At 41.9% G+C, this 25,152-nt stretch overlaps 1 protein-coding gene across 2 annotated transcripts; it reads left to right on the forward strand.

Annotated features, from left to right (window-relative positions):
- Positions 1 to 621: 621 nt before the first annotated feature.
- On the forward strand, positions 622 to 23,941 carry RCC1 (regulator of chromosome condensation 1). Of its 2 annotated transcripts, XM_060784272.2 has the most exons (11): positions 622 to 757; positions 2,643 to 2,684; positions 9,119 to 9,188; positions 11,472 to 11,659; positions 12,801 to 12,980; positions 13,207 to 13,330; positions 14,175 to 14,297; positions 16,538 to 16,693; positions 18,087 to 18,206; positions 18,609 to 18,761; positions 21,652 to 23,941. In XM_060784272.2, the coding sequence occupies exons 3-11, from the start codon at positions 9,131 to 9,133 to the stop codon at positions 21,822 to 21,824; spliced, it is 1,275 nt and encodes a 424-aa protein (XP_060640255.1). In that variant the 5' UTR covers positions 622 to 757; positions 2,643 to 2,684; positions 9,119 to 9,130; the 3' UTR covers positions 21,825 to 23,941. The 2 variants fall into 2 exon arrangements, with proteins under 2 accessions (XP_060640255.1, XP_060640254.1); XM_060784271.2 differs by lacking the exon at positions 2,643 to 2,684 and having other exon boundaries at positions 623 to 757.
- The last annotated feature ends 1,211 nt before the right edge of the window (positions 23,942 to 25,152 follow it).

Here is a 25,152-nt window from a genome sequence, read left to right on the forward strand (position 1 = left end):
ACAAACTTTTGTTTAAGAGGGCCAGGTCACAGTCCCTCAAACTGTAGGAGGGCCAGATTATAATTTTGAAAAATAAAACATGAATTCCTGTGCATGCTGCACATATCTTATTTGTAGTGTAAAAAAACACTTAAAAACAATACAATAATTAAAATGAGGAGCAATGTTAACAAATATAAACTTATTACTATTCTAATGGGAAGTGTGGGCCTGCTTTTGGCTGATGAGATAGGATTGTTATTGTGTGCTTTCAAGTCGTTTCAGACTTAGGTTGACCCTGAGCGAGGGCCAAGTAAATGACCTTGGAGGGCCGCATCTCGCCCCCGGACCTTAGTTTGAGGACCCCTGCTTTCGACAATACATTAAACAACATAATAATTTTTGCATATTTTAAATTGTAGGCGAGTGTTTTTATGTGAAGCTGCCAGATACTACAGTATACGCCTTCCAGGAAGTGGAACGGTCCCAGCATGCCTCACTCTCTGCCCATCGAAGAGAAAGACTTCAAGGGCGCCTTCCGGTTGCGTCACAGAAGCCATTCCCGTTTGCTGGCCGAGCGTAAGAAGCCAACGGACGCTTCTCTCAAATAGAAACAGACGTTGGCCAGTAGGTGGCGTTGGAGAGCAACGTCCTGGTTTTTTGTTCTGCCAATCGGCATCCGTGGCGGGTGCATGCGCGGCAGTCAGTCGAGGAGAAGTGGGAAAAGCGTGAGGGGAGACGGAAGGTTTGGGAGAAGGGGAAGAAGGAGGACGAGGAGGTGAGTTGCAGAGTTGGAAGCGGATGAGGTGGGAGGGAGGCCCGCCGGCTGGCCGTTGAGACTGCTCGAGTGGGAGGCCGAGTTTGAACTTCGCCAGGCCTCGTATGGTCGGAGAAGGTTGTCCTTCAAAGCGCGGGAGATTCAAATCGTGTCAGAATTGGGGGAAAGGCCTAGTTCCAAGCTAAGGTCGTCTTCGCCGAAAGCTACCAAGGACCTTAGCTTGGAACTAGGCCTTCGGTTGGAAGTAGTTGCGGACAAGGCCTTCAGTTGGAAGTAGTTATGAACTTACTCAATACTTTTTCGTTTGTATTTTGTCAACCTTGGAAACCTTCCGAAGTCAGTTTTGCTTTGCTTCCTTTGCAAGGAAGCAAAGCAAAGCCAAAAAGGCGGGGTTTAAATAGGTAAAGGTAGGGTTTCCTCTTTAAATGGCCTCTCGCCACGAGGAGAGGGAAGCAGCAGGGAGAAAAGGACTCAGAAAACACAGGATTCTGGGAAATGTAGTTTGGGCGGGCGAGGATCCCTCTGCTAGAGAATGCAAAAGGCTGAACTACATTTCCCAGAATTCTGCTGAGCATCAAGAAGCCCCAATCAGGAGAAAGGGAGATATGTGTGTGTCCCTCCGTCGCAGCAGCAGCAGCCAGAGTTCCCATGAATGGCTGAATCATAGAATCAAAGAGTTGGAAAAGACCTCATGGGCCATCCAGTCCATCCCCCTGCCAAGAAGCAGGAATATTGCATTCAAATCACCCCTGACAGATGGCCATCCAGCCTCTGTTTAAAAGCTTCCAAAGAAGGAGCCTCCACCACACTCCGGGGCAGAGAGTTCCACTGCTGAACGGCTCTCACAGTCAGGAAGTTCTTCCTCATGTTCAGATGGAATCTCCTCTCTTGTAGTTTGAAGCCATTGTTCCGCATCCTAGTCTCCAGGGAAGCCGAAAACAAGCTTGCTCCCTCCTCCCTGTGGCTTCCTCTCACATATTTATACATGGCTATCATATCTCCTCTCAGCCAGGCGGCGGGGGGGGGGGACTCGGGGGGCTTCAGCCCCCCCGAAATTTTCATGGTGGTTCGCGAAAAGGCCTTAATGGTGCATTATTTAAACTGTTATGTTTATTCATATTATGATCTGATCACCATACTCAATATATCCCATATGCATTCAAATCATACCTGAAAGATGGCCATCCAGCCTCTGTTTAAAAGCTTCCAAAGAAGGAGCCTCTACCACACTCTGGGGCAGAGAGTTCCACTGCTGAACGGCTCTCACAGTCAGGAAGTTCTTCCTCATGTTCAGATGGAATCTCCTCTCTTGTAGTTTTTTTTAATTAATATTTTATTGATTTTTGCTTTACAAAAATTGCAGTTAAAAACACAGGGAAGGCATAGTGGGGGCGGGGGTAGGGAAGGCTGGGAAGGGAGGGTTACGGTAGCGGGGGAGGGGATTAGAAAGTGAGGGGAAACAGGAAAGGGGGCATGGGGAAGGGTAGGACGGGTACTTCCAGGTACTCTCAGGGTGGTTGGATCAGTGGTTCTCAACCTGGGGTCCCCAGATGTTTTTGGCCTACAACTCCCAGAAATCCCAGCTAGTTTAGCAGCTGTTAGGATTTCTGGGAGTTGTAGGCCAAAAACATCTGGGGACCCCAGGTTGAGAACCACTGGGTTAGATTACAGTTCTACATTTGTGTACTCTTTTGATAATCTATACATAGTAAAATCTTCTCATAGTTTATCTATATTTCAACGTATAATCCAGTAAACATCCTTGAACCCTTGCTTGATTCCGTTATCGTATTCTTATTTCAAACAGTTCCTGAATTCCTTTTATAAATCCATTATATAAGTCTTCTTGTTTTCTCCTCTTATATATTCCAACACTGATTTCCAGTCCGTTGTCTGAGGCTTTGTGTGGTTTTGCGAAATTCTTTGTGTAAGTACGTTCGTATTTATTATGTCCATTACTTTTATTGTCCATTGTTCAATTGTTGGTACTTCCTTGGATTTCCACAGTTTCGCCAAAGTCATCCTTGCAGCCGCTATTAAGTGGGAAAAGATCTTATCTTCATTCTTTTCCAGTTTAATGTCTAGTATTCCTAGTAATAATGTTTCTGGCTTTAGATCAAATTTTATCTTAAGCATTTTTTTCTATTGTTTTATGTATTTGAGTCCAGTAATTTTTAATTTTTCCGCAGGTCTACCACATATGGATAAATTTGCCTTTTTCTTTTCCACATTTCCAGCATAAGTTCAAATCAAATCAAATTCAAATCACCCCTGACAGATGGCCATCCAGCCTCTGTTTAAAAGCTTCCAAAGAAGGAGCCTCCACCACACTCCGGAGCAGAGAGTTCCACTGCTGAACGGCTCTCACAGTCAGGAAATTCTTCCTCATGTTCAGATGGAATCTCCTCTCTTGTAGTTTGAAGCCTAGTCTCCAGGGAAGCAGAAAACAAGCTTGCTCCCTCCTCCCTGTGGCTTCCTCTCACATATTTATACATATTTATACATGGCTATCATATCTCCTCTCAGCCTTCTCTTCTTCAGGCTAAACGTGCCCAGCTCCTTAAGCCGCTCCTCATAGGGCTTGTTCTCCAGACCCTTTATCATTTTAGTCACCCTCCTCTGCAAAGAATGCGAAGAGGATGGACTGAGACTTTTAGTAAGTAAATCAGTGCTGGGCTGGGAAGAAATCTCTCAGTGGATGGCCCTTGGGGGTCCCGTCCACCTCAATAAGGGAAGCATTTTAATTAGTTTAGAGGCTGGATGGCCATCTGGCAGGAGAGTTTTGATGGTGCCCATCTGACTGGAAGGAGGGGATTGGACTAGATGGCCCTTGGGACCCACCCCCCCCCCCCAACTCTAGGATTCTATGAAAATGTAGTATTGGTTAATATTGGTTTCTGTTGGTTAATATGAAAAACATTCTATGAGATAAAAAGTTTTGTCTTAAAAATGTTTTTGTCAAAACGTTTAAAAATTCCCTGAAATTGGTAGATATATGAATATTTCTGAAAGTTTGGGGGGGGGGTTGAGCCCCAGTTGTCTTTTCTATCACTTCCGATAGATAATTCAAGGAGATCACTGTTGTAGTTGTTTTTAAAATATAATAATAATAGTAATAATAATAATAACAACTTTATTTGTACCCCGCTACCATCTCCCCAAGGGACTCAGTGCGGCTTACATGAGGCCGAGTCCAAACACAACAATACAAGCAATAATAACAACAATACAAGCAATTAAAAACACAGACAATAAGATAAACAACATTATCAATAAAACAACACATAATTAAAAACAGTGGGAAGGCCAAATGCTAAGTTAAAATTGGAAATAATGCTGGGACATGAACAGAAGGTGATACTGGTGTTTGTATACTGCATTTCCCAGAATGCATCAGCAACAGAAAGCCCCAATCAGGATAAGGAAAGAGATTTATTTATTTTATTTACCATATTTATACTTGTTGACCGAAAGGTCGCAGGTTCGAATCTGGGGAGTGGTGTGAGCTCCCACTGTCAGCTTCAGCCAACTTAGCAATTCGAAAACATGCAAATGTGAGGAGATCAATAGATACCTCTCCGGTGGAAAGGTCATGGAGCTCCATGCAGTCATGCCGGCCACATGACTTTGGAGATGTCTACAGACAACACCGGCTCTTCGGCTTAGAAATGAAGAAGAGCACCAACCCCCAGAGATGGACACGACTGGACTTAATGTCAGGGAAAAACCCTTCCTTTACCAAATTAAACCCCACCTTTCTCAACCCTGTAGGGGACTCAAAACAACTGATATATATAGGCAGCGATTCAATGCCATGCAAACACACAAAGTAAAATAAACATACATTAAAACAATAATTAACACTGTAGGAGTTTAGGAATGTCTGTTTAGGACTTCCCACATTCTGAGCAGTGAAAGGATAGCCCATACTGAGTGGTTTGGCCTTGTATGCCATTCACCTAAGATGTGTTAATTTTTAAAAACCTTTTATATAAAAAACCCCTACTAGAATATGTATAAAATGGTGCCAGGCCCACATTAAAGCATATAGACTGGGTGGCCCTTGCGGTCTCTTCCAACTCTTATGATTCACCCCTTCCCCTGGGTAAAACACTCTCCCAAGATTCTCAGAATCCTGCTGAATGAGGTGAGCTAGACCACAAAGTACTTGAGAAAAGTCCTCTGGAAACAACTTCCCTCTGTCGCAGCAGCCAGCCAGAGTTCCAATGAATGGTTGTATCTGCAAAGAGGAGGACTTACTGAGATTTCTGGCAAGTCAGTCTCTCTGCTGGGCTGGGAAGAAATCCCTAAACGGAAGGTCTATTGGTTAATAAGAGAGAGAAACATTCAAGGAGATAGCTGGTGTGGCTTTTAAAAATGTTTTGTCAAAACTTAACAAATTTCCCTAAAATTAGAATCATAGAGTTGGAAGAGACCTCATGGGCCATCCAGTCCAACCCCATTCTGCCAAGAAGCAGAAAAATTGCATTCAAAGCACCCCTGACAGATGGCCATCCAGCCTCTGTTTAAAAGCTTCCAAAGAAGGAGCCTCCACCACACTCCGGGGCAGAGAGTTCCACTGCTGAACGGCTCTCACAGTCAGGAAGTTCTTCCTCATGTTCAGATGGAATCTCCTTTCTTGCAGGGTAGCAGAAAACAAGCTTGCTCCCTCCTCCCTATGACTTCCTCTTACATATTTATATATGGCTATCATGTCTCCTTTCAGCCTTCTCTTCAGGCTAAACATGCTGAGCTCTTTAAGCCACTCCTCATAGGGCTTGTTCTCCAGACCCTTGATCATTTTAGTTGCCCTCCTCTGGCCACTTTTCAGCTTTTCAATATCCCTCTTCAATTGTGGTGTCCAGAATTGGACACAATATCCCAAGTGTTGTTTATAAAAACTTTGAAAATTCCCCAAAAATCAGTGATAAGTGAAACATTCCAAAACTTGATGGGCCCACAGTGGTCAATGTGTTTTACCATTGTAGCAAGTTTTGCCCCAGTAGCTCTAAAAATAAGAGGGAAATGAGCTTCTGAAGTTTCCAGACTTGTGCAGTTACTATAACGAAAAAGTAACAAAATGTCATTACTTTCATTATAGTAACAAAATTTTTTTCACTAAGGACACTTGAGAAACAAAATGTTAGCACCCTCTCATTTTCTAATGAGTTTTGAAAATTTTGTTCATTGACCACACAGCCTTATACCTTCTATTTTCCTTGTATAGCTGCCACACTCTATAGTAACTTTCAGTGGAAGAAATTGATTTCAATAGGGTTCACAGTTTCCTGTTTCTATCATTAGATCATCCACAATATCTGTATTGAACTGGATTCTATGAGGACTCTTCCATACAGCCATATAACCCAGAACATCAAGGCAGATCATCCACAGTATCTGTTTTGAACTGGATTCTATGGGGGCCCTTCCACACAGCCATATAACCCAGAACATCAAGGCAGACTATCCACAATATCTGCTTTGAACTAGATTCTATGAGGGCCCTTCTAGTAAGTGCTGGGAAGAAATCCCTCAAAGAAATCCCTTGGGGATCTCTTCCAATTCAGTAGGGGAAGCGTATTAATTAGTTTAGAGGCTGGATGGCCATCTGTCAGGAGAGTTTTGATGGTGCTTTCCTGCCTGGAAGAAGGGAGTTGGATTTGATGGCCCTTGGGAGTTCCGTCCAACTCAAGGATTCTATGAAAATGTAGAATTGGTTAACACTGATTTCTGTTTGTTAACTATGAGTCATTTTGTAAATTGGATGTTTGTAACTTGTGAATTGCCTATAGCGGCCCCTATCCCTGGCACATTGAGAAAACACGATGGTCCCATATATCAGATAGCTTGGAAAGCATTTATTTAGACTTCTGGAGTTGCATAGCTTCCTGATATACTAGAATGGAATTTGAACAATAACCAGAAGAGTTTCAATTATCTAGTTCAGTGTTTCTCAAACTGTGCTCCGCCTGGTGTTTTGAACTTCAGCTCCCAGAAATGCCAGACAGTTTACCAGCTGTTAGGAATTGTGGGAGCTGAAGTCCACAACATCTGGAGGAGCACAGTTTAAAAAACTGATATAGTTTATTCACTGCAATATACCATCAGTTAATCATATGAATTAATTTTATTATACAGTCACAGACCAGGAGTTTGTTATTCGCACTATTACAAGTAAATAAGTTCACAAATTTATAGTGCATTGTTTTAATAAGCTTCACAACAAGGATGCACAATGCACCAGGATTTCTTCCCTTGTTTTGTAGGTATGCAGATTGAGGGAGAATGAGGAAAGGGACGTTTCGGCCTTTTAGTTTGAAAAATTTGAATCAGGAGGAGAGGAAGCTTTCTAACTAAGGCTCCTTCTACACTGTCAGATAATCCAGGTTATCAAATAACCACATTATTTGAACTGGATTATCTTAGTCTACACTGCCATATAATCCAGTTCAAATCAAATAATTTGGATTTTATATGGCAGTATAGAAGGAGCCTTTGCCTCTTTGCCATTATAAAAATGTGCAAGAATGCTGTCTTGCACATTCCACCTTCTCTATATTTTTAAGTTAGGGTATGTGTGTGTTTGTTTCCTGGCAAGAGTCTTGTGCCTTCAGTGGCTGTGCAACAGATGGAGTCCCAAACAAGTGTAGCATTGACATAGATTCTCCCATTCTCTCCAGACATTGCCAAGAAAAGTACTGGTGTGTGTGTGTGTGTGGGGGGGGGGGGTGTATGTGTGTGATATATGCCCAATTCATTTGTTGATAATTTGTCACAAGTGTTTTCAAACTGTCCATTGTGTGCTCTCACATTTCTGGCCTGGTTTTGTGTGCTACCTACTCTATAATTTCCAATGCAGGGGATTATCAGATTGTGAGTGACAGAGAGGTTATTGCATCCCCTATAGAAATTCCCCATGTTTGCCAAACTTACCTTCCTAGAATTTTAAGTACTTTCCAGGATATAGCAGGAAATAAATCTCTTTTTGAAGTTAGAAGGGACAAAATGAAGCTATAGCCTTGACTTTAGTCTGTTCTATCTTGTTCTTCCTCTCTTTATTTCTTACCACATATGAAAAAATAATCTTGATTTCTAAGATGAGAAATAATACATTTTTGAAAATGAGTTACATGTGCCACTGAAGGCTGAGAAGCTAAAGTGACAATGTCTTCCAACCTAGAAGTGAATATTTTTTTTAAAAAAACTCTTCACATCTGTATTAAAACTATTTTAACTGAATTCTTTATTTTGTATAATTAATCATGCTAGTACAAAATATTTTTTTAAAACCTTTGTATGCATAATTTATATTGAGGGAAACGGGGGGAGACTCAGATTAAACCAGATTAATGGTGTGGCTCTAAGATACCTCAGTTTTAAGAATTCTTGTATCATTGCCCTATGTATATTCTAACAATTGTTCAAAATATGAAGTTTGGTAAATTTCTATATTTAGAGGCCCCTTTTAATTTATGGCCCTAAACTAAAGCCAACTTAACTTCTGCATAAATCTTTCACTGGTACCAACCAGTTCACTCGTATGTGCCACTTTGATATGGCTCCAAATATGACAGATGTTGATTTTGGGCATTCTGCAAAGTTGATCAAGTAAAATTTTTGCTCTGTCAGAGTTGATCTTTGTTACCCTAATCCAATTATCCTTTCATAATTCTCATTCATTAGATCTGGGAGAAAAGTTAGTTTAAGCATTTGAATGCAGTAGTGTATGATGTGTTGAAGCATTTACTCATACTTCTTGCTTTAGAAAAACATTTGGGCGCTCAGATTGTCTGGAGTGTTTTTCTGGGCATTGCCAAATTGTTGAGAGGATTGGACAGGTGGCTCTGGGGCTTTGTGTGTATGATAAGGGCTTTCTCTTTTTGTCAGGCACCCTGTCAAACTGTCAACTGAAAATGTACAAGGGAGCACTTTGATTTTTTGAAGTGCCCCCAGGAATGAGGCACATGTGCTCCCCAGATATTACTGGACTCTGGCTTCTGTCAGCTTTAGCCAGCATACCCAATGGTGAGGAATGATGGAATACCATAGCTTGGAAATGTGATTTGTTTTGGACTACAGCTTCCACAATCCTGTAGTCAACATCCTCATTTTTCATGCTGGCTGGGGGAATTTGGAAATTGTAATCCAAAAGACTAATTTTTCCAAGCTGTGTTGGACATGTAGTTAGACTATAGCTCTTTCCGCCACATAATCTTAGCTATGTTGACCAGGTGGAAGCCACAGCCCAAGAGTTTCTGGACATGGCTGAACACTTGTTTCAAGTTTCCATCTGTCCAGTGTTTTAACTGGGAACATCTTTTTGGTATTTTTTCCCCATTTCCCTCTCCTTGCCTCTTCCAGATTTAACTAAACATGCCGAGGAAACGGGTGCTGGAAAAAGATGATGTTGTCAGCGTGAAGCGGACTAAAGGTGAGACAGTTTGATTTGTCTATCATGCCAACCTTCAGTTTCAACTGCCTTTGTGTGCCTTTCTTAACTCTTGTATGGGTTTTAGTCTTGATATTATGTTTTCTTTCTTACGCTTGCCTGTGTATGGCTTCAGCATATGTAGAATTCACCTTTGTTTAAGCCACCATATCATGTGCTTGAGAGATCAGGCTTAAATGGATTTAGACTAGGCATGGGCAAACTTGGGCCCTTCAGGTGTTTTGGACTTCAACTCCCACCATTCCTAACAGCCACAGGCCCTTTCCTTTTTCCTCTCAGCCACTTAAGCAGGGCTTGAGGCATTATGGGAGTTGAAGTCCAAAACACCTGGAGGGCCAAAGTTTGCCCATGCCTTATTTAGACTGAGTAAAACCCCCACAGCCAAAGCGAAGCAACAAAGTAATTGTAGCACAAACTTTTCTGGACTATATCAGAGCCTGAAAAAGCTGGTGTTTGGACTACAATTCCCCAGTGAATTTGAAGTTCCAAAAAGTAATTTTTCCAACGTATGGACTAGGCGCTTTGAAGCCCGTTTAAGAGAGGAAAATGGTGTATAAATAAACATAATAATCACAATACATCAATTTCATCATATCCTTGAAAATTTCAAGTATACATACATAACACACATGTTAAGAATGAGATTGTAAACCACATTCAGAAGAGAACTGCAATCAGTCTTGCACATTTTGCAGATTTGATTATTTGTGGTTTTGAGTAATGCATAAGGATGTGGGTAAACTACAACTCCCAAAATCGTGAGTCAATCCTCCCCAAATCCCACCAGTATTCACAGTTGGCCGTGTTGAATCTGTGTGCCAAGTTTGGTCCTGCCCCATCTTCAGCTGGGCTCAGTGCTTTTTGGATGTGGGTGATCTACAACTCCCTCATTGTCAAGGTAAATCATCCCTCATGGTGCTCCTGTGCAAATGAGGGAAAATGTGTGAGGTTGGAGGAAGGCTCACGCTAGCGAGTCCCTTCAAAACATGAACTATAGGTGAACTATAAATCCCAGCAACTACAACTCCCAAATGACAAAATTAGTCACTATCTTCCTTCCACAGGGATCTGAAGACTTGGTGGTTCCAGCAGGCCTTTGAAAATGATTAGCCCCTGGCCCTACCCTGGCCATCAGTTAGAACCCTGCTCTGAACTTTACTCACTTCCCTAGTCCTCTGCCACCTTGTGGTACTAGCCCTAGCCTAGACCTTTTATAGTTGCCCAGTAGGCCTTGGAAATGAGTAGCCCCAGGCCCCACTCTGGCCATCAGTTGGGACCTAACTTTGCATTTTTCTGATGATCTCTGACATCCCCTTGCGACTCCCCCAGGGGTCTCAACCCCTAAGTTGAGAAACACTGCTTTAGTGCAAATATCAGGGGTGTGGTAGCAACTATCAGACTCTTAGAGTGCTCGTTTAGATATAAAATTCTAACAATCATACAACACAGGTTTTTTAAAATAATCAAAAACAGATTTGATCCCTCCTGATAAAAACTAGGGCTAATTGTATCTCTTGTGGTTTGACACTTTCCGCTGCACTGAATGACATTTTGCTAAATTTCTAGCAGTTAAAGATCCCCTATTAAACCTCAGCCCCATCTACACTGTCCATTTAGGTCATTGTAGATTAGCATCAGCCCTGCATGGGGCTGATCTGTAGTAGTACAGGGCAAGGCCAGATTAATGCAGCCTTTCTCTGCATTACAAAAAGTCAAGTGGAAAATCCTGAATTCTGGTCTCCATGACACATGGGATTAAGGAAGGGGATGTTTAGAGTGGCTGCCCATGAGCACCGAACTGTGTTCAGTGTTGCTGGACAGTGAGGACTCCCTCCTTCTCTCCTACATGGCTGCTCTGGGAGTTTCTCTCCCTGATCTGGTGTCTAACATACTGGGTTGGGCCTGATTTCAATGTCTGTGTAGGTGTGCCCCTGTCCCTCCACACAGACAGTGTTGAGTAACATGGGAAAATGTGGTAGCTCGATAGACAGCCATGATTTACACCAGTGTTTTGCAGAGTTATAGGAATGTTCACCATAGTTCAGTGATAAGAGCACACACTTTGTAATGCAAAAGGTGCCATGTTAATCCCTAGCATGAAGGTCTGATAGAGACGTCTTTGGAAGAGCCATTGCCAACCCATTTAACGACAATACTCAGTTTAGGCAAGCCACTGTTCTGACAAAAAGGCAAGTCCCAGTGTTCCTAATTATACTGAAGATTAGTATCCACTGTCCTCTGAGTTTATCCTCCTGTCTTATCCAGTCAGTCATCCAACACACCAAACGGAGCCTGGACTGCTGCTGACCTTGGGGCAGGGTGATCTTGGGCAGCTGGGCCTTGGCCCAAATGTGATGGCACGGAAGCGGCCTGCCCTGGTGCAACTCTCCGAGAAGATCATCCAGGTAGAAGCAGGAGGGGTCCACACAGTGTGCCTCACCGAGACAGGCAAGGTGAGTCTGGAAGAGTTCCTATTCCTATGACAAATACTTTGTGGAAAGTGGGCGTCTTTGGCAGACCTGAAGGAGGGGTGAGTTTGGAGGGGAGAACACCAGACCTGGATGTTGGGTGTCCTATATGTAATCAGGTGAACCATTTTACCTTTCTGATCTGGGGGGGGGGGCTGCAGGTGTGGGGTTCCAGTTTGAATTTATATATGCGTAGTTCCTACAGTTCTAGGCTAACTGGTGGACTGCAACTGTCCTTAGTAGTAGAAAGCTGGGCAATAGAGCTTCGTGATTGAAGCTGAAATCCAGTAACATCTAGACCAGGGACACCATTGTACACCAAGGGCAGTTCTACACAGCCACTATAATCCAGTTAGGAAGTGGGTTAAAACAAACTTGTTTTGCTGTGCAGTTCCTACACAAACGCCCAGGAATCAGTTTGAGGCTGGGATGGTCTCCACAGTATCTGCTGATTATGGATTTGAACTGGACCCCGGAACCGCAATATCCATGGCTAGAGAGCCACTGGAAAATGTTGTCCCCCGCCCCTTAACCAATCTGTTAAGATGCACTGCAGATGATCAGAGTATATCCCAGTTTTGAGCCTGGGATGTACTCTGATTGACTGCAGCACATATCTTGTTCTGGACTTTTAGTGAATGGCAAATGTTTTTTAATATGCTATTTCTAGCTTGATGCATCCGGCAGCATGCACTGTGGGTGTATTATTTTGTGGACACGCTGCCCTCAAGTCAGCTTCAAACTCCATTATAGTTTATGTGTAGGAACCTCCCTAAGTCATTGTATATAATGGAATTTCAGCATCCAGGGGGTGTTGGAACCAAACTCCAGAAGATAACAAGATCCCAGTAAATGTTTTTCCTACCTCTCAGTATGGGACTCAAGGCTGCAATCCAAATAAGATCTAGAGGGCAAACAGGTGCCCAGTGCCGGTCTCACGGATCATAGTGCTGTCTGTATTATTTCACTTTTGAGGTTCAGGCCCCTGGTCTGAAGCTCTATTTGAAATGTAAGAGCCATTGTCCTTTCTGATCAAGATTTTCTCAAATACCACTTAGGTCTGGATCAAGGTTAGGGTGTTTCCTCTTGGATTCCCCTTTCATTGTGTGGCCTTTTCTTTTTTCAGATCTATACCTTTGGCTGCAATGATGAGGGTGCCTTGGGGAGGGACACTTCAGAGGAAGGGTCTGAATCCATTCCCGGGCTTGTCGACCTGAAGGAGAAGGTGGTGCAGGTGTCTGCTGGAGACAGCCACACAGCGGCCTTGACAGAGGATGGGCGTGTTTTCATCTGGGGCGCTTTCCGGGTAAGTTCTCCACACTGCTTTGGAGCAGGATGGAGTAGTTTGCAGCTTTCTGTATCTTGCTGGGTTCCATCTCCCATCGACCCCAGGCAGCCTGGCCAGTGGAGAAGGATGATGGGAGTTATAGCATCTACAGGACCACAGGTTCCCTATGCTTGCTTTAAATGAATTGCTTTAGACTTCTTGGTTACCAAACCACTTTTACTCCTTTGTGTCTGCATCTTCTTAGGATGAAAATGGAGTCATTGGCTTACTGGCTCCCCAGAAAGGGGAAGAAAATTTGGATACCACAAAGGGCAGCCCTCTTCCTGTGGAGCTGCAGCTGGATGTACCTATAGTTAAAATTGCCTCAGGTGAGTGGCAACACGCGATGCCTAGCACCATTTTCATGTGTAGCTTGCCATAACTTTTTTTCCATAAGTGGCAGCTTGTGAAAGCTTAGTTTTTTTGGACCCAGCACCAAGTATATCTGGTGGAAACTTGAGAACCCTTATTGGTGGCTGCTCTTAGGCTCTAGAATTTAAGCAGAGGCACGTTTTGTTTTGGCAGGCCTTTGGGAATTTTAATGATATGCTGCATTGTCCGTATTTAATGATTTTGAATGAATATGAAATTGCTTTTATTAATATCAATTCCAGCAGCTTCCTGGGAATGTGTACTTAATATGGAGGGACTAAAGTACAGTAGAGTCTCACTATCCAACATAAACGGGCTGGCAGAATGTTGGATAAGTGAAAATGTCAGATAATAAGGAGGGATTAAGGAACATCAAATTACTTTATGATTTTACAAATTAAGCACCAAAACATGTTTTACAACAAATTGAAAGAAAAAGCAGATCAATATACGTTAAAGTGATGTAGTAATTACTGTATTTAAGAATTTAGCACCAAAACATTGCAATGCATTGAAACAGCTGTGGATCTGGGCAGGAGGCAGACTGTGTTGGATAATACAAAACATTGAATGAACAAAGGTTGAATAAGCGAGACTACTGTAGTGATAGACATTTCTTAAGTGGTTATTGTTAAATTTTCTCTATAGCTATATTAAGTTTCCTCCATCAGCTGTCCATTTGCCACAAGCAGAAGTCCTTCAGGATTGTTTATGTGGGGAATAAGAACTCTCAAAAACCAAAAAACAGTCATAGATAAGCTTTCTTGGTGGTTCTATTCTTTTTCTTCTTCCCTTTCTCAGGAAGCCATCATTTGGCAGTGGTGTCTACGGCAGGCAACCTTTACACCTGTGGCTGCGGAGACAATGGCCAACTCGGCCGAGTGCCCCAAGTTTTCACCACCAGAGGGGGACGAAGAGGATTGAGTGAGTTGTTTGTCACTAGATAAATTCTGTTGCTTTTGGGGCAATCACAGGGAAGGAATCAGAAAATGTCATCAGTGGGATAACAGTAGATCTTTTGAGATGGATGAAATATAGATCTGCAAACTCTTGGGATATAGAACTGGAAGAGGTGTAGTGAGAACAGGAGGCTGGCTCTCATTTCATGCTAAGACAGAATGGTGTGGAATATTGACCTTTTGGGAATTATGGGATGCCAGCTCAGCAAATGCTGGTGGTTTGTTTTATGACTGAATTGAGACTTGGTTTCTTAACAATCCAGAACCTTAAGCTCCAAATGCCAGCTTACAATTCCAACTTTCCAGGAATCTTAGTTCAGATGTAGTGCTAAACAAATCAGCAGTGGAGACTTCTTGGCTTTGGCCCCTGTTGTCAAGAAGAGCCAAATGGTGGAGAGAACCCATTTATATCGGTACACCTTTGCATGCTCATCCATGCAAATTGACCAAAGAGATACTCATTAAATGTCTACAGTTGTAATGTATTTAAAAACACAAACAAGTTTAAAAACTTGGCATTATACTAAATGTCCTTTGACCTGAAGCTGTCCACTTGGAGTGCCTCTGGTGTTGCAATACGAAGGTCCTCCATTGTGCATGTGAAAGGACCCAGACTGCATTGTAATAGGTGGTCTGTGGTTAGCTCTTCTCCACACTTACAAGTCGTGGATTCCACTTTGTGGACTGATTTCATAAGGTTGGCCCTCCATCTTGAATTGCAGCATGCAGGTAGTTGAAGTGGTGTTCATGACATAGAAAGGGAAAGGGGGATTGTTTTTATATGGCCTTTCCTTTATTGGCTCCCAGTACGACACATTTATTAGCTCTTTCTTACATAAGACTACAAAAGGACCATATTAGATATGAATGAATTGGTCTCCAGCCTCTTCAACTATAGTCCCATCTTTAGCTCAAATGTGCACTTTCTCTTAATTTGTTCTCAAACAAGATAAATAAGAAAATGGAGAGGGTGATTTAAGAAGGGAAGCCATCCAAAAGGGTATGCTTAATAGTCACAAACTGTTGAATGGGGAAAAAGGTTGCAGAGGAGGAGGGGAGAATCAAGTGACATAATTTCCCTCTTTAAGGCAGACCTCTTCAGCGTATGGCCCTCCAGGTCTTTTGGACTTCAGCTCCCAGAATTACTGACCATTGAACAAGCTGGCTAAGGCTTCTGAGAGTTGGAGGCCCTCTTCAACCTGGAGGGCCACAGGTTGAAGAGGCTTGTCTTAAGTGGTGCCACAGACAGGAATGTGTGGGTTTGTTCTCTGTTGACCCAGAGGGTAGAGCCAATAGTTTTAGTTGTAGCAGGCTATTGTGTATACTCGAGTATAAGCTGACCCGAATACAAGCCGAGGCACTTAATCTTACCACAAAAAAATGGGAAAATGTATTGACTCGAGTATAAGCTGAGGGTGAGAAATGCAGCTGCTACTGGTAAATTTCAAAATAAAAATAGATACCAATTAAAATTACTTTAATTGAGGCAATAAAAAGAATTAGTAATAATAATAATAAAATAATTAGTAATAATAATAGATTAAAATAATGGAAATATAATAACAGTAATAATTGAGTAAAATAATAAATGTAATAACAATAATAGAGAAAAATTAATGTAATAATAGCAATAATAGAGTAAAATAATAAATAACCTTTACTCGAGCATAAGCCAGTTTCAGCCTTAAAAAAGGGCAGAAAAACTGTTTATACTCGAATATATACGGTACATTTTGATAGAAGATGTAAAGGAACGTCTTGACAGTAAGAGCAGGTTAGGTGGTGGGAGTTGCTTTTCCGGGTGTTCTCAAAAAGAGACAGGACAAGCTAACCTTCTCGGGATGCTCTAGCGGGATTCTCTGCATTGAGTGCTTTGGTGTTTGGCTCGATAGCCTGTGTGGCCTTTTCCAGCTCTATGATTTTATGAATAGACTACAGGGAGCGCTTTACATTGAAATATTTTGTTCAGATCCTACTTATAAATAAAGGATAAATGTCCAGGCTTTCTTTCTCTTTGCTCTGACTTGTTTTTTCTTTTTGGTTGTTTTAACAAAAACTCAGCTGGTCTAAGGCTGATCAGAAGCACAAGGTAACTTGATTGGAATGTATTCAGGCTACAAATCATTTGGAGGTTTGTTTCAAACAGAACACTTGCCTGCCTGCCTTGTTGACTCAGTTCCCCCTAAATCTCTTCCTTCCTGGCAGAGCTGCTGCTGCTCCCACAAATCGTCGCTATCAAGCAGAGAGGCTGTAAGACCAAGGGGCGCATCCGGGACGTATTCTGTGGGTCTTACTCCACCCTTGCCATCACTCAAGAGGGGCATGTTATTGGATTTGGCCTCTCCAATTACTATCAGCTGGGTGAGTAGCTGTCTTTGTTTTGAGGGATCCAGGCACAGTTTAGAATTAAATAATTACATATTACTGAGAATACATTTATTTTTACAATAACGAGGATCTAAGTAAGTAACTGGATAATTTTTGCTGTGTTTTCATCAGTGCTTAAGCATGCTTTTTAGACTACAGTTCCCATTCTCCAGCTAGCATAGGCTTGGCTAGGGTGTTGCTGGATGCAAATTATAGTCCAAAAAGTAACTTTTTGAGGCTCTTGACATTTAGTTGTTGACATCGTTAAAAGGATATGCTATTGTGTATGTGTTTTGTACCACAAACCAACAGCTGTCAGCAAACCAGTTTTTCCCCAAAAGTAACTTTTTAAAGAAAAAGCAGTTACTCTGAAAAATTGGAAGAATAATAGTGTTTAACTACTGTGGAGATTGGGATGGTAAGTTTAAAGCAACTTTTCAATTTCTGATTGAGCAAGATAAGGGTGTTGTCGTCATGAATCTGTGTGAAGGTCAGGGAAACGTTGGTTTCTCTTTCTTTGCATGATGAAGAGGAAAAGTGACATCCATCCCCAAATCAGTGGGATGGAATCCCACTTCCTAACTGGAAACATGGTGGGCTCTTCTATTACTCCATTCTTTCCACTTGTTGTGGTGAAATTCCATGGATTTGCCAGAATGGTATTCCTTGTTGGCAATGTTTTTATCTATTTATTTATTTCGTACATTTGTACCCAATCCTTCTCACACACACACACACACGCCCGGGGGGGGGGGGGGGCACTCAGGGCGGCTTCACAACAAGCACCCACTTGAATGCTAACCACAATCATAAAACACATTTTAAAATAGTTCATAAAATACATTACATTAAGAAGCATTTAATTAAAATCACTCTGGTTTAAAATCAGTGTCTGGGACAGTCCATTGTCATGCATATCACATTGAGTCTTATTCCCTATCACTGCTGCTATTGTTCAAATGCTTGGTCTTATAACCATGTTTTGAGTTTCTTTCTAAAGGACTGGAGGGAGGTAGCCAATTTGATGTCACTGGGGAGAGAGTTCCACAGGCAAGGAATATATGATAGCCATATGTAAATATTTGAAAGGGTGTTGTATGGAAGAGGGGGGAAGCTTCTTTTCTGGAGACTAGGACTCCATGGAGCCATGGGTTCCAATAACAGGAATGGAGATTGCATAAGAAAATTAGAAAGAATGTCGTGAACACGGGAACTTTTAAGCAGAAGCTGCATGGCCATCTGTCAGGGGTGCTTTTCCTGCATGGCAGGGGTTAGTTGGGATGGCCCTCATGGTCTCTTCCAACTCTAGGATTCTTTATACAAGGTTGTGCTAATTTAATTTTTATTGTCATGAAGATATAATTTGGGGTTTTCCTGTCATCTTTAGGTTCACAAGGGATTGAAACTTACTACTCGCCAAAGATTCTGACTGCATTCAAGAACTCCAACAGATCTTGGGTCAAGTTCTCAGCTGGTCAACATCACACTGTGTGCCTGGACTCAGAAGGTGTTTTTTTGCATTTGGTGGGCTGGATGAGGAGATTGTAAATGTGGTTGTTAGAAAAACCCCAGTGTGGGGAGCAAAAATGGGGTGTCTTCTTACTAGTTTAGGTGTTGGTGGAATGGCTGGCCTTTTCTCTGTCTCCCTTTGTATATGTGCATTATTGATGGACTACCATTAATAGCTATGGACCACTGCCTAGCAAGCGCAGTCAGTGGCTTGGTTTGTTGGAGCATCCTGGGTGCAGCAGTTCAGAAACGTTGCTTTTGCAGGGTTTGTTCTACACTAGTCTGGCCTCTGCTGTATCACTTGATTTTCTGATTATGTTTATTGTATTTTTAAAAAATCCTGACGAACAACCCTCCTGACTGGTTTTCTTTCTTTGTGCTGCTTCCTCCTTTCAAACAGGAACTGTGTATAGTCTGGGCAGGGCAGACTATGGTATGTTAGGCCTTGGCCAGGGCTGTTCAGAGAAGACCAACCCCACGGCCATTCCTGGGATACCCAAGTCCTCTTCAGTTGCCTGTGGAGAAAGAGTTGGCTTTGCAGTCACAGAAGACGGTGAGTCTGAAGAAGTGTTGAGTTATTCCTCTGTTGAATCTTCAACAGCTGTGTGAAATGCCGCTTGGAAAAGAAGTGTTGAGTTCTTTCTCTGTTGAATCTTATTTCTCAATTGAATGCCTCTTGGGAATAATTGTGGTTGGTTTGGGAGAGATCGCAAAGTTACTTTTTAGGGTGTAACTCCCAGAATCTCCTAACAGTATGAGAGATGTAGTTCCAGGTTCTGAAAAATCCTACATGAAAATGCACACCTGAAATCAAAGTATCTAAAATGATACAATAGTGTAAATAAACAGGACCCCCCCCCCCCAATTGGGTGAGTGGGGTTTTTAACAAAAGACCCTCCTCATAAACATGCAGCAGAGTAACTTATTAGCAGCAGTGTGACCCAGCACCAATAGCCCAAAGTGATAAAAAGAACAAAAACAATGTTGTATCTTCCTTAGGAGGCTTTTCTTTATAGCAAAATAAAATGGTCGAACTATTTACACGAACAAGGTTTCCACAACACAAATAAAGTCCTTTATACTTCCTTCTTTACTTCCATGCTGGGCTTCTTCCTCATGCAGACAAACAGCTTCGCTCTCACAGAGCCTCTTACACCAAAATTACACAGGAGCTTCACATAGTAGCATTACACACAGTTTTACACATAAGACCTTTAAACCTGGGGCTTCTTTCACGTGAGGCTTCTCTCATACTCTGCCTTCTCATAGACTAAGTCCTACCTCACATTGTGAGGCCTACCTCACAGGGAAGCCTCTCCACACAGACTGAGGCGTTCCCTCACTGAGGCAAACTTAACACTAACAGGCTTCGACCTACTCACTCTCCTCAAGACAACACTAGCTTTGGCCCATTGATTCTTAACAGGCTTCGATCTACTAACTCAGTGCTTGACTCACACTTTTGTAATAAATACCCAGTTATTTTTTAATACCTCTGACACACACACTCTCTCCTAATGCCACCTGCTTATATCCTGGAAACATCTGCAAACCCATTTTTCTAGATATATCACCATCAAAGTTTAGGAGATTGGAGGTCTTTTGGCCAGGCACCCCTGAGAAGTTTATATTGTGGTAGAGTTGGAGTCATTGCTATTTTTAAAAAGGGACAAAAGGAATTCCTTTATATTGGAGATGGAAAATGGATGGATGTCCAGCATTTTTAAAATTTTTAATCATTAAATTTGGCCCGGCCTTAGTTTTAAATGCGTCGTGGTGTTATTGTCTAATGTTTACTGCTAGTCTTTTAATGTTTTGTTTTTATGAGTTTATGAGTTTATTTATTGTTGTATTTGTTATGCTGTTGTTTTATTGATGTGTTGGGCCTTGGCCTCTTGTAAGCCGCACCAAGTCCTTTGGGAGATGTTAGCGGGGTATAAATAAAGGATTATTATTATTATTATTATTATTATTATTATTATGGAAAATACCAGTGGGTTATATCCTCAAATGCCTGCTCTAATACGTACCGAAGATGTTTGTGCAGCGGTAGAAAGAAAATGACAGATATTAAAAAATAACTTTGGATTTATAGAGGTTGATTGCTGTGGAATGGAATATTAAAATCTTAAATGTAGATTTTTATAGCATCAGAATTGGACTATGTGCTAAGCTGGATAGACTGATGTACAATGCAGTTCAAAAGGATTGCCATTACTTTGTCCTTTGCTCCTGTCAGTTGAGACAGTTTTCTAGTGCTATAACATATGTTGCCGCTTTCATATCAAATCTTTATAGACATGATGTTCATATTCACAACAAAACTCTACTTAAAAAAAAAATTTAGTATTTCACTTTATGCCTGGCCGTGAAGAAACGGCACTCACTGATTTGTAGCAGTTTTATGAATTTGTTTAAATTCCCTTCATCTGGGAATTTAAACAAAATGATCAAACATCCATACTATCTGATAGACGCTCAAATTTTTGTGTCCACTATCCTCAAAGTAAACTTCATTGTAGTCAAAGGGACTTACTGAAATTGCAGTATTTAAGAAACAAACACAGAACACACACATGGCTTCTCTAAAACACAGTAAGATTATGCTGCCTCAAATAATCAACCCAGAATTCCTTCTTGGGCTTTTATTGCAAATATATTATATTATATATTATATTATAACATCATTTGTTGTTTGAAGCCCTCAAGTACAGATTGGGAATAAATAACAAAAAAGACCCTCCCCATAAATGTACAGCAGAGTAAGTAGCAGCAGCAGCGTGGTTGCACTATTTACAAAAACATGGTTTCAATAACAGGAACAAAGTTCTTTATACTTCCTTATTTGCTTCTACACTGGGCTTCTTTCTCATGCAGATAAACAGCTTCACTCTCACAAGAGCCTCTTCTTACACTGAAGTTACACTAGCTTTTTGCACACAGCAGCCTTCACACACAATGGCCTTCAACCTGGGGGTTCTCTCACCGAAGCTTCTCACATTCGGCCTTCTCATAGACTAAGGCCTACCTCACAGACTGAGACCTTTTTCCCACTGAGGTTTACCTCAGATTGATGGCTACTAAGCTACAGGCACACCTGCTTATATAGAACTCCAGCTTTTACTGAGTCATTGCATCCATTTAACCCTTTTAGTGCTTGACTCACATTTTTATAATTAAAAATACCTAGTCATTTTTTTATATTTCTGACAGATGATAATTATGCAACACTAAAATCAGTAACAGTCCCTCCTGTGTAGAATTGTAGGTGATGGAGGCTTGCACCCAAATCAGGCAAGAGTCATGTCATCCATAAACTTGAAACTGCCATTTTTCAGAAAGATAAATTTCCACCTAATTTAATTTATGCATGCTTTTGTGGCCAGCCAGGGCCTTTATTATAGGACTTTAAATAGGATGTTATTCCTCTCCTCCTTTTGCAGGTCGAGCTTTTGCCTGGGGCATGGGCTCTAACCTCCAGCTTGGCACAGGCGACGAAGATGATGCTTGGAGCCCTGTTCAGATGTCTGGGCAACAACTGGAGAATCGCAGTGTCCTCTCTGTGTCCAGTGGAGGGCAGCACACTGTCTTACTGGTCAAGGACAAGCAGAGTTGACAAACTGTACTTGCATTATTGCTGAGAGCCACCCGAGGGCACTGCCTTCCTGAGTCTCTTGGAACAGGGTCTTGGAAGACTGGCTTCTGGTGGCTTCCCGTGTGGAAAACCTTCCAGTGTTTCTGTGGAGGAGAAAATTAGCTGATATAAAAAAAAAAATACTCTCTGGGATGCAGGAATATGTTTAAATCTGAAAAGGCTTCCATCCTTGCTCTCATCTCTGTTGGTGGTGGAGGACATGGCCGCATTTGTACCTCTTTTGTCAACCAATGAAGTGACTGATTTTATCCTCTCGAAACATTGCTTTGAAAAGCCCCATCAACTTCCTGCAGATTATTTGCCCTGTGACCTATTTCAGAAATCAGCAGAACATGTCCCCTGCTTTTCTTCCCTAACCAGGTTTGCTGGCTTCACCTCTTTCCCTTGCCTTTCCTCCTACCTCCAGTTTTTGCTTTTCAACAATACAGGATGTTATCTTTTCCTCTGGTTTTAATTTTTGTTCTCTTAAGAGATATTTTTTATCTATCTAAATTTTAATTTTTGAATGTAAGCATAACTCAGGTGTTAGTTGCTTCCCCCATGTCTGCTGCTGTGATCAGCCAAGTTAAGGAGCAAGGGACAGAACAGGAGAAAGTCAGAAAAAACATTTCAGTGCATTTTGCACCAGATAACTTACTGAATGGTAAGGTCTTTAAAATGGCTTTGCCTCATGTTTAGTAAGTGTAGGTGCATTATAGGTAGTCTTCCATAGGGGTGACTTCAGTGCACGGCAGAAATGAGCAATTACTTTGGGGACAAGTGGCTAATTTCTCCCTTGATCCTACAGCTGGCCGCATCCCCCTTCCACACACCAAGGCCAAATACAGTACCTCAGTCTCAGAATGGCAGCAGATGCACCTTCGCTTCCTGTTGCCATTTCGGGAGATGCTGCAGATGAAAACAGAAGTAGTTTCTCTGCAGACCTCCAAGGAGTGGCCAGGAGTGTCGACTGTCACATTTTGAAAGTGGCTGCAGAAAAACGGGCATTTCAAATAATTTGGGATTCTGTGATCCTGATGAGGATTGAGGTATTTTGGGGGTGTTTTCATAAATCCAGAGACTTTCCTGTGTGATATTAGAGCAATGTTACCTGAAAATCATGCTGCTCTTTAAAAAAAAAAGGGAGGTGAGGGACAGATGGAGGTTTTCAGGGGTCCACATGTAGCTGCAAATTGCACTTTGCCAACTCCCAGTGACAGGCAGGGCTCTGAAATGGAATAGGATTCCTGTTTGTTTCAGGGTTCCAAATTCTCCAGTCCAGCTTCCTTGATCTAACACTGCAGTGAGAATTGGGGAGAATTTTTGCAACTCAAGAGGGGTCTATTTTTTCTTCATTTTGGGTACATTCTGTGACCGCTTTCAAAAACCATGTCTATAATCCTACAGTTGGAGGAAACTAGTACCACGACCAAGGCTAGTTGTCTATAATATGCTCTGTATAGTCTTGGCACAGATGAATATTGACACTGCCCAGTCCTAAGTGCCCAGTGTTGTGGTGCAGTCTGAGAAGACCATGGCTTCTCTCATATGGTAAAATTAGAGCCTTGCATCTAGAAAGTGATGCCCTAACAAAGCCTTTCCACAACATGATGTGATTGAAGATTATTTTTGTTCCTTTATGGAATGTATATCTATTTGCCTGGCTTCCTCGATTAGATTGTGAGCAAAAGTCGGGCAGCAGCTTCTGTGTTGTTTTGTAAGATTTTGGCTAAATCTTTCTTGATTAGAATGTGTGCTCAGTTATTACAGCACTCTGGCTCACTGATTTAATCTATTCCACTGCAGCAGTGTCATTTCAAAGGTGACAGAGACTAGCCTAATTCCACACACACAGTCAGAAACTGCAGGAAGACTGGCACAGAGCAGCTTCCAACTTTGTCATCTGCAGCTGCGTTATGAAACTTGGGACAGTTGTATAAAAGGCTTTATTTTTTTAAATAGTAAATTGAGGCCTGGGGTGGAAGCAGTGGGGTGCTTTTTTGTGTTTTTTGAAAAATAAGGACAAAATTTAAAAATAGTGGCATTTACAGACACATCTGTAAATTTCTAACAATTTTGAAATAAATTGAGTTGTGTTAGCTCTGCTTTGTTAGCATCCTTTGTAGCGGAAGTGAGCAAAAGTCCTCCTATCTAATATACTTCAGTCTTTCTACCAGCCATTTTCAGGAAGTGATATTTTCTTCATTTTGAATCTGTCAAAATTCTGATTGCAATGGAGTTTATTTATTTATTTATTTGTGGTGTTTGTATCCCGCCCGTCTCAACCCCAAAAGGGGACTCAGGGCGGTTCACAGTGTTGGCAACAATTCAATATATAAAACATCAAAATTGACCCTCCCCTGATAAAACATTAAACATTATTAAACATATTACATAACATCACCCATCACACAAAGACATAACTGTTGTCCATAAACAGTCCTAGGTTATTGCACTTTCACTTTAAATATTATTTATTTATTTATTTACACCATTTCTACCCCGCCCTTCTCACCCCTCGAGGGGGGACTCGGGGTGGCTAACACAGGCAACAATTCAATGCCAACAGTATCAATAACAACGATATAAACCAACAATATAAAATCCTATTACATAACAATCAAACAGTGATATTAATTAAAATTACAGAATGACATAGAACAAATCACATAATCACAAGTCATATAGCCGTTTCCAATTTTCATAACAATCCTATTGTCAAGTTCAGTGCCTAAAGTGCTGCTGTGCCCACTAGCCAAAGGCCTGGCTCCAAAACCATGTCTTTAGTTTTTCCTAAAAGTAAGGAGGGAGGACGCCAATCTAATCTCGCTGGGGAGCGAATTCCACAAGCGGAGGGTCACCACCGAGAAGGCCCTGTCCTTTGTCCCCACCAGACACGTTTGAGACGCTGGTGGGACCGAGAGCAGGGCCTCCCCAGTAGATCTTAAATTACGAGGTGGAATGTAGAGAGAGATACGCTCAGATAAGTAAGCTAGGCCAGAGCCATATAGGGTTTCATAGGCCAAGACCAGCACTTTGAATTGTGCTCAGAGGTGGACCGGCAGCCAGTGGAGCTGACGCTGCAGGGGGGTGGTATGCTCCATGTATGGCGCTCCGGTGAGTAATCTGGCTGCCGCCCGTTGAACTAGTTGAAGTCTCCAAACAGTCTTCAAAGACAACCCCATGTAGAGTGCGTTGCAGTAATCTATTCGGGATGTAACCAGAGCGTGGACCACCATGGCCAAATATTGCTATGATGGACCGAACTCTTGGTCCCACAGCCAGGCCTTGAGCTGTCTCCTAAAGGTCA

Source organism: Anolis sagrei, chromosome X (assembly GCF_037176765.1).
Source record: "Anolis sagrei isolate rAnoSag1 chromosome X, rAnoSag1.mat, whole genome shotgun sequence".
Taxonomy (NCBI): Eukaryota; Metazoa; Chordata; class Lepidosauria; order Squamata; family Dactyloidae; genus Anolis; species Anolis sagrei.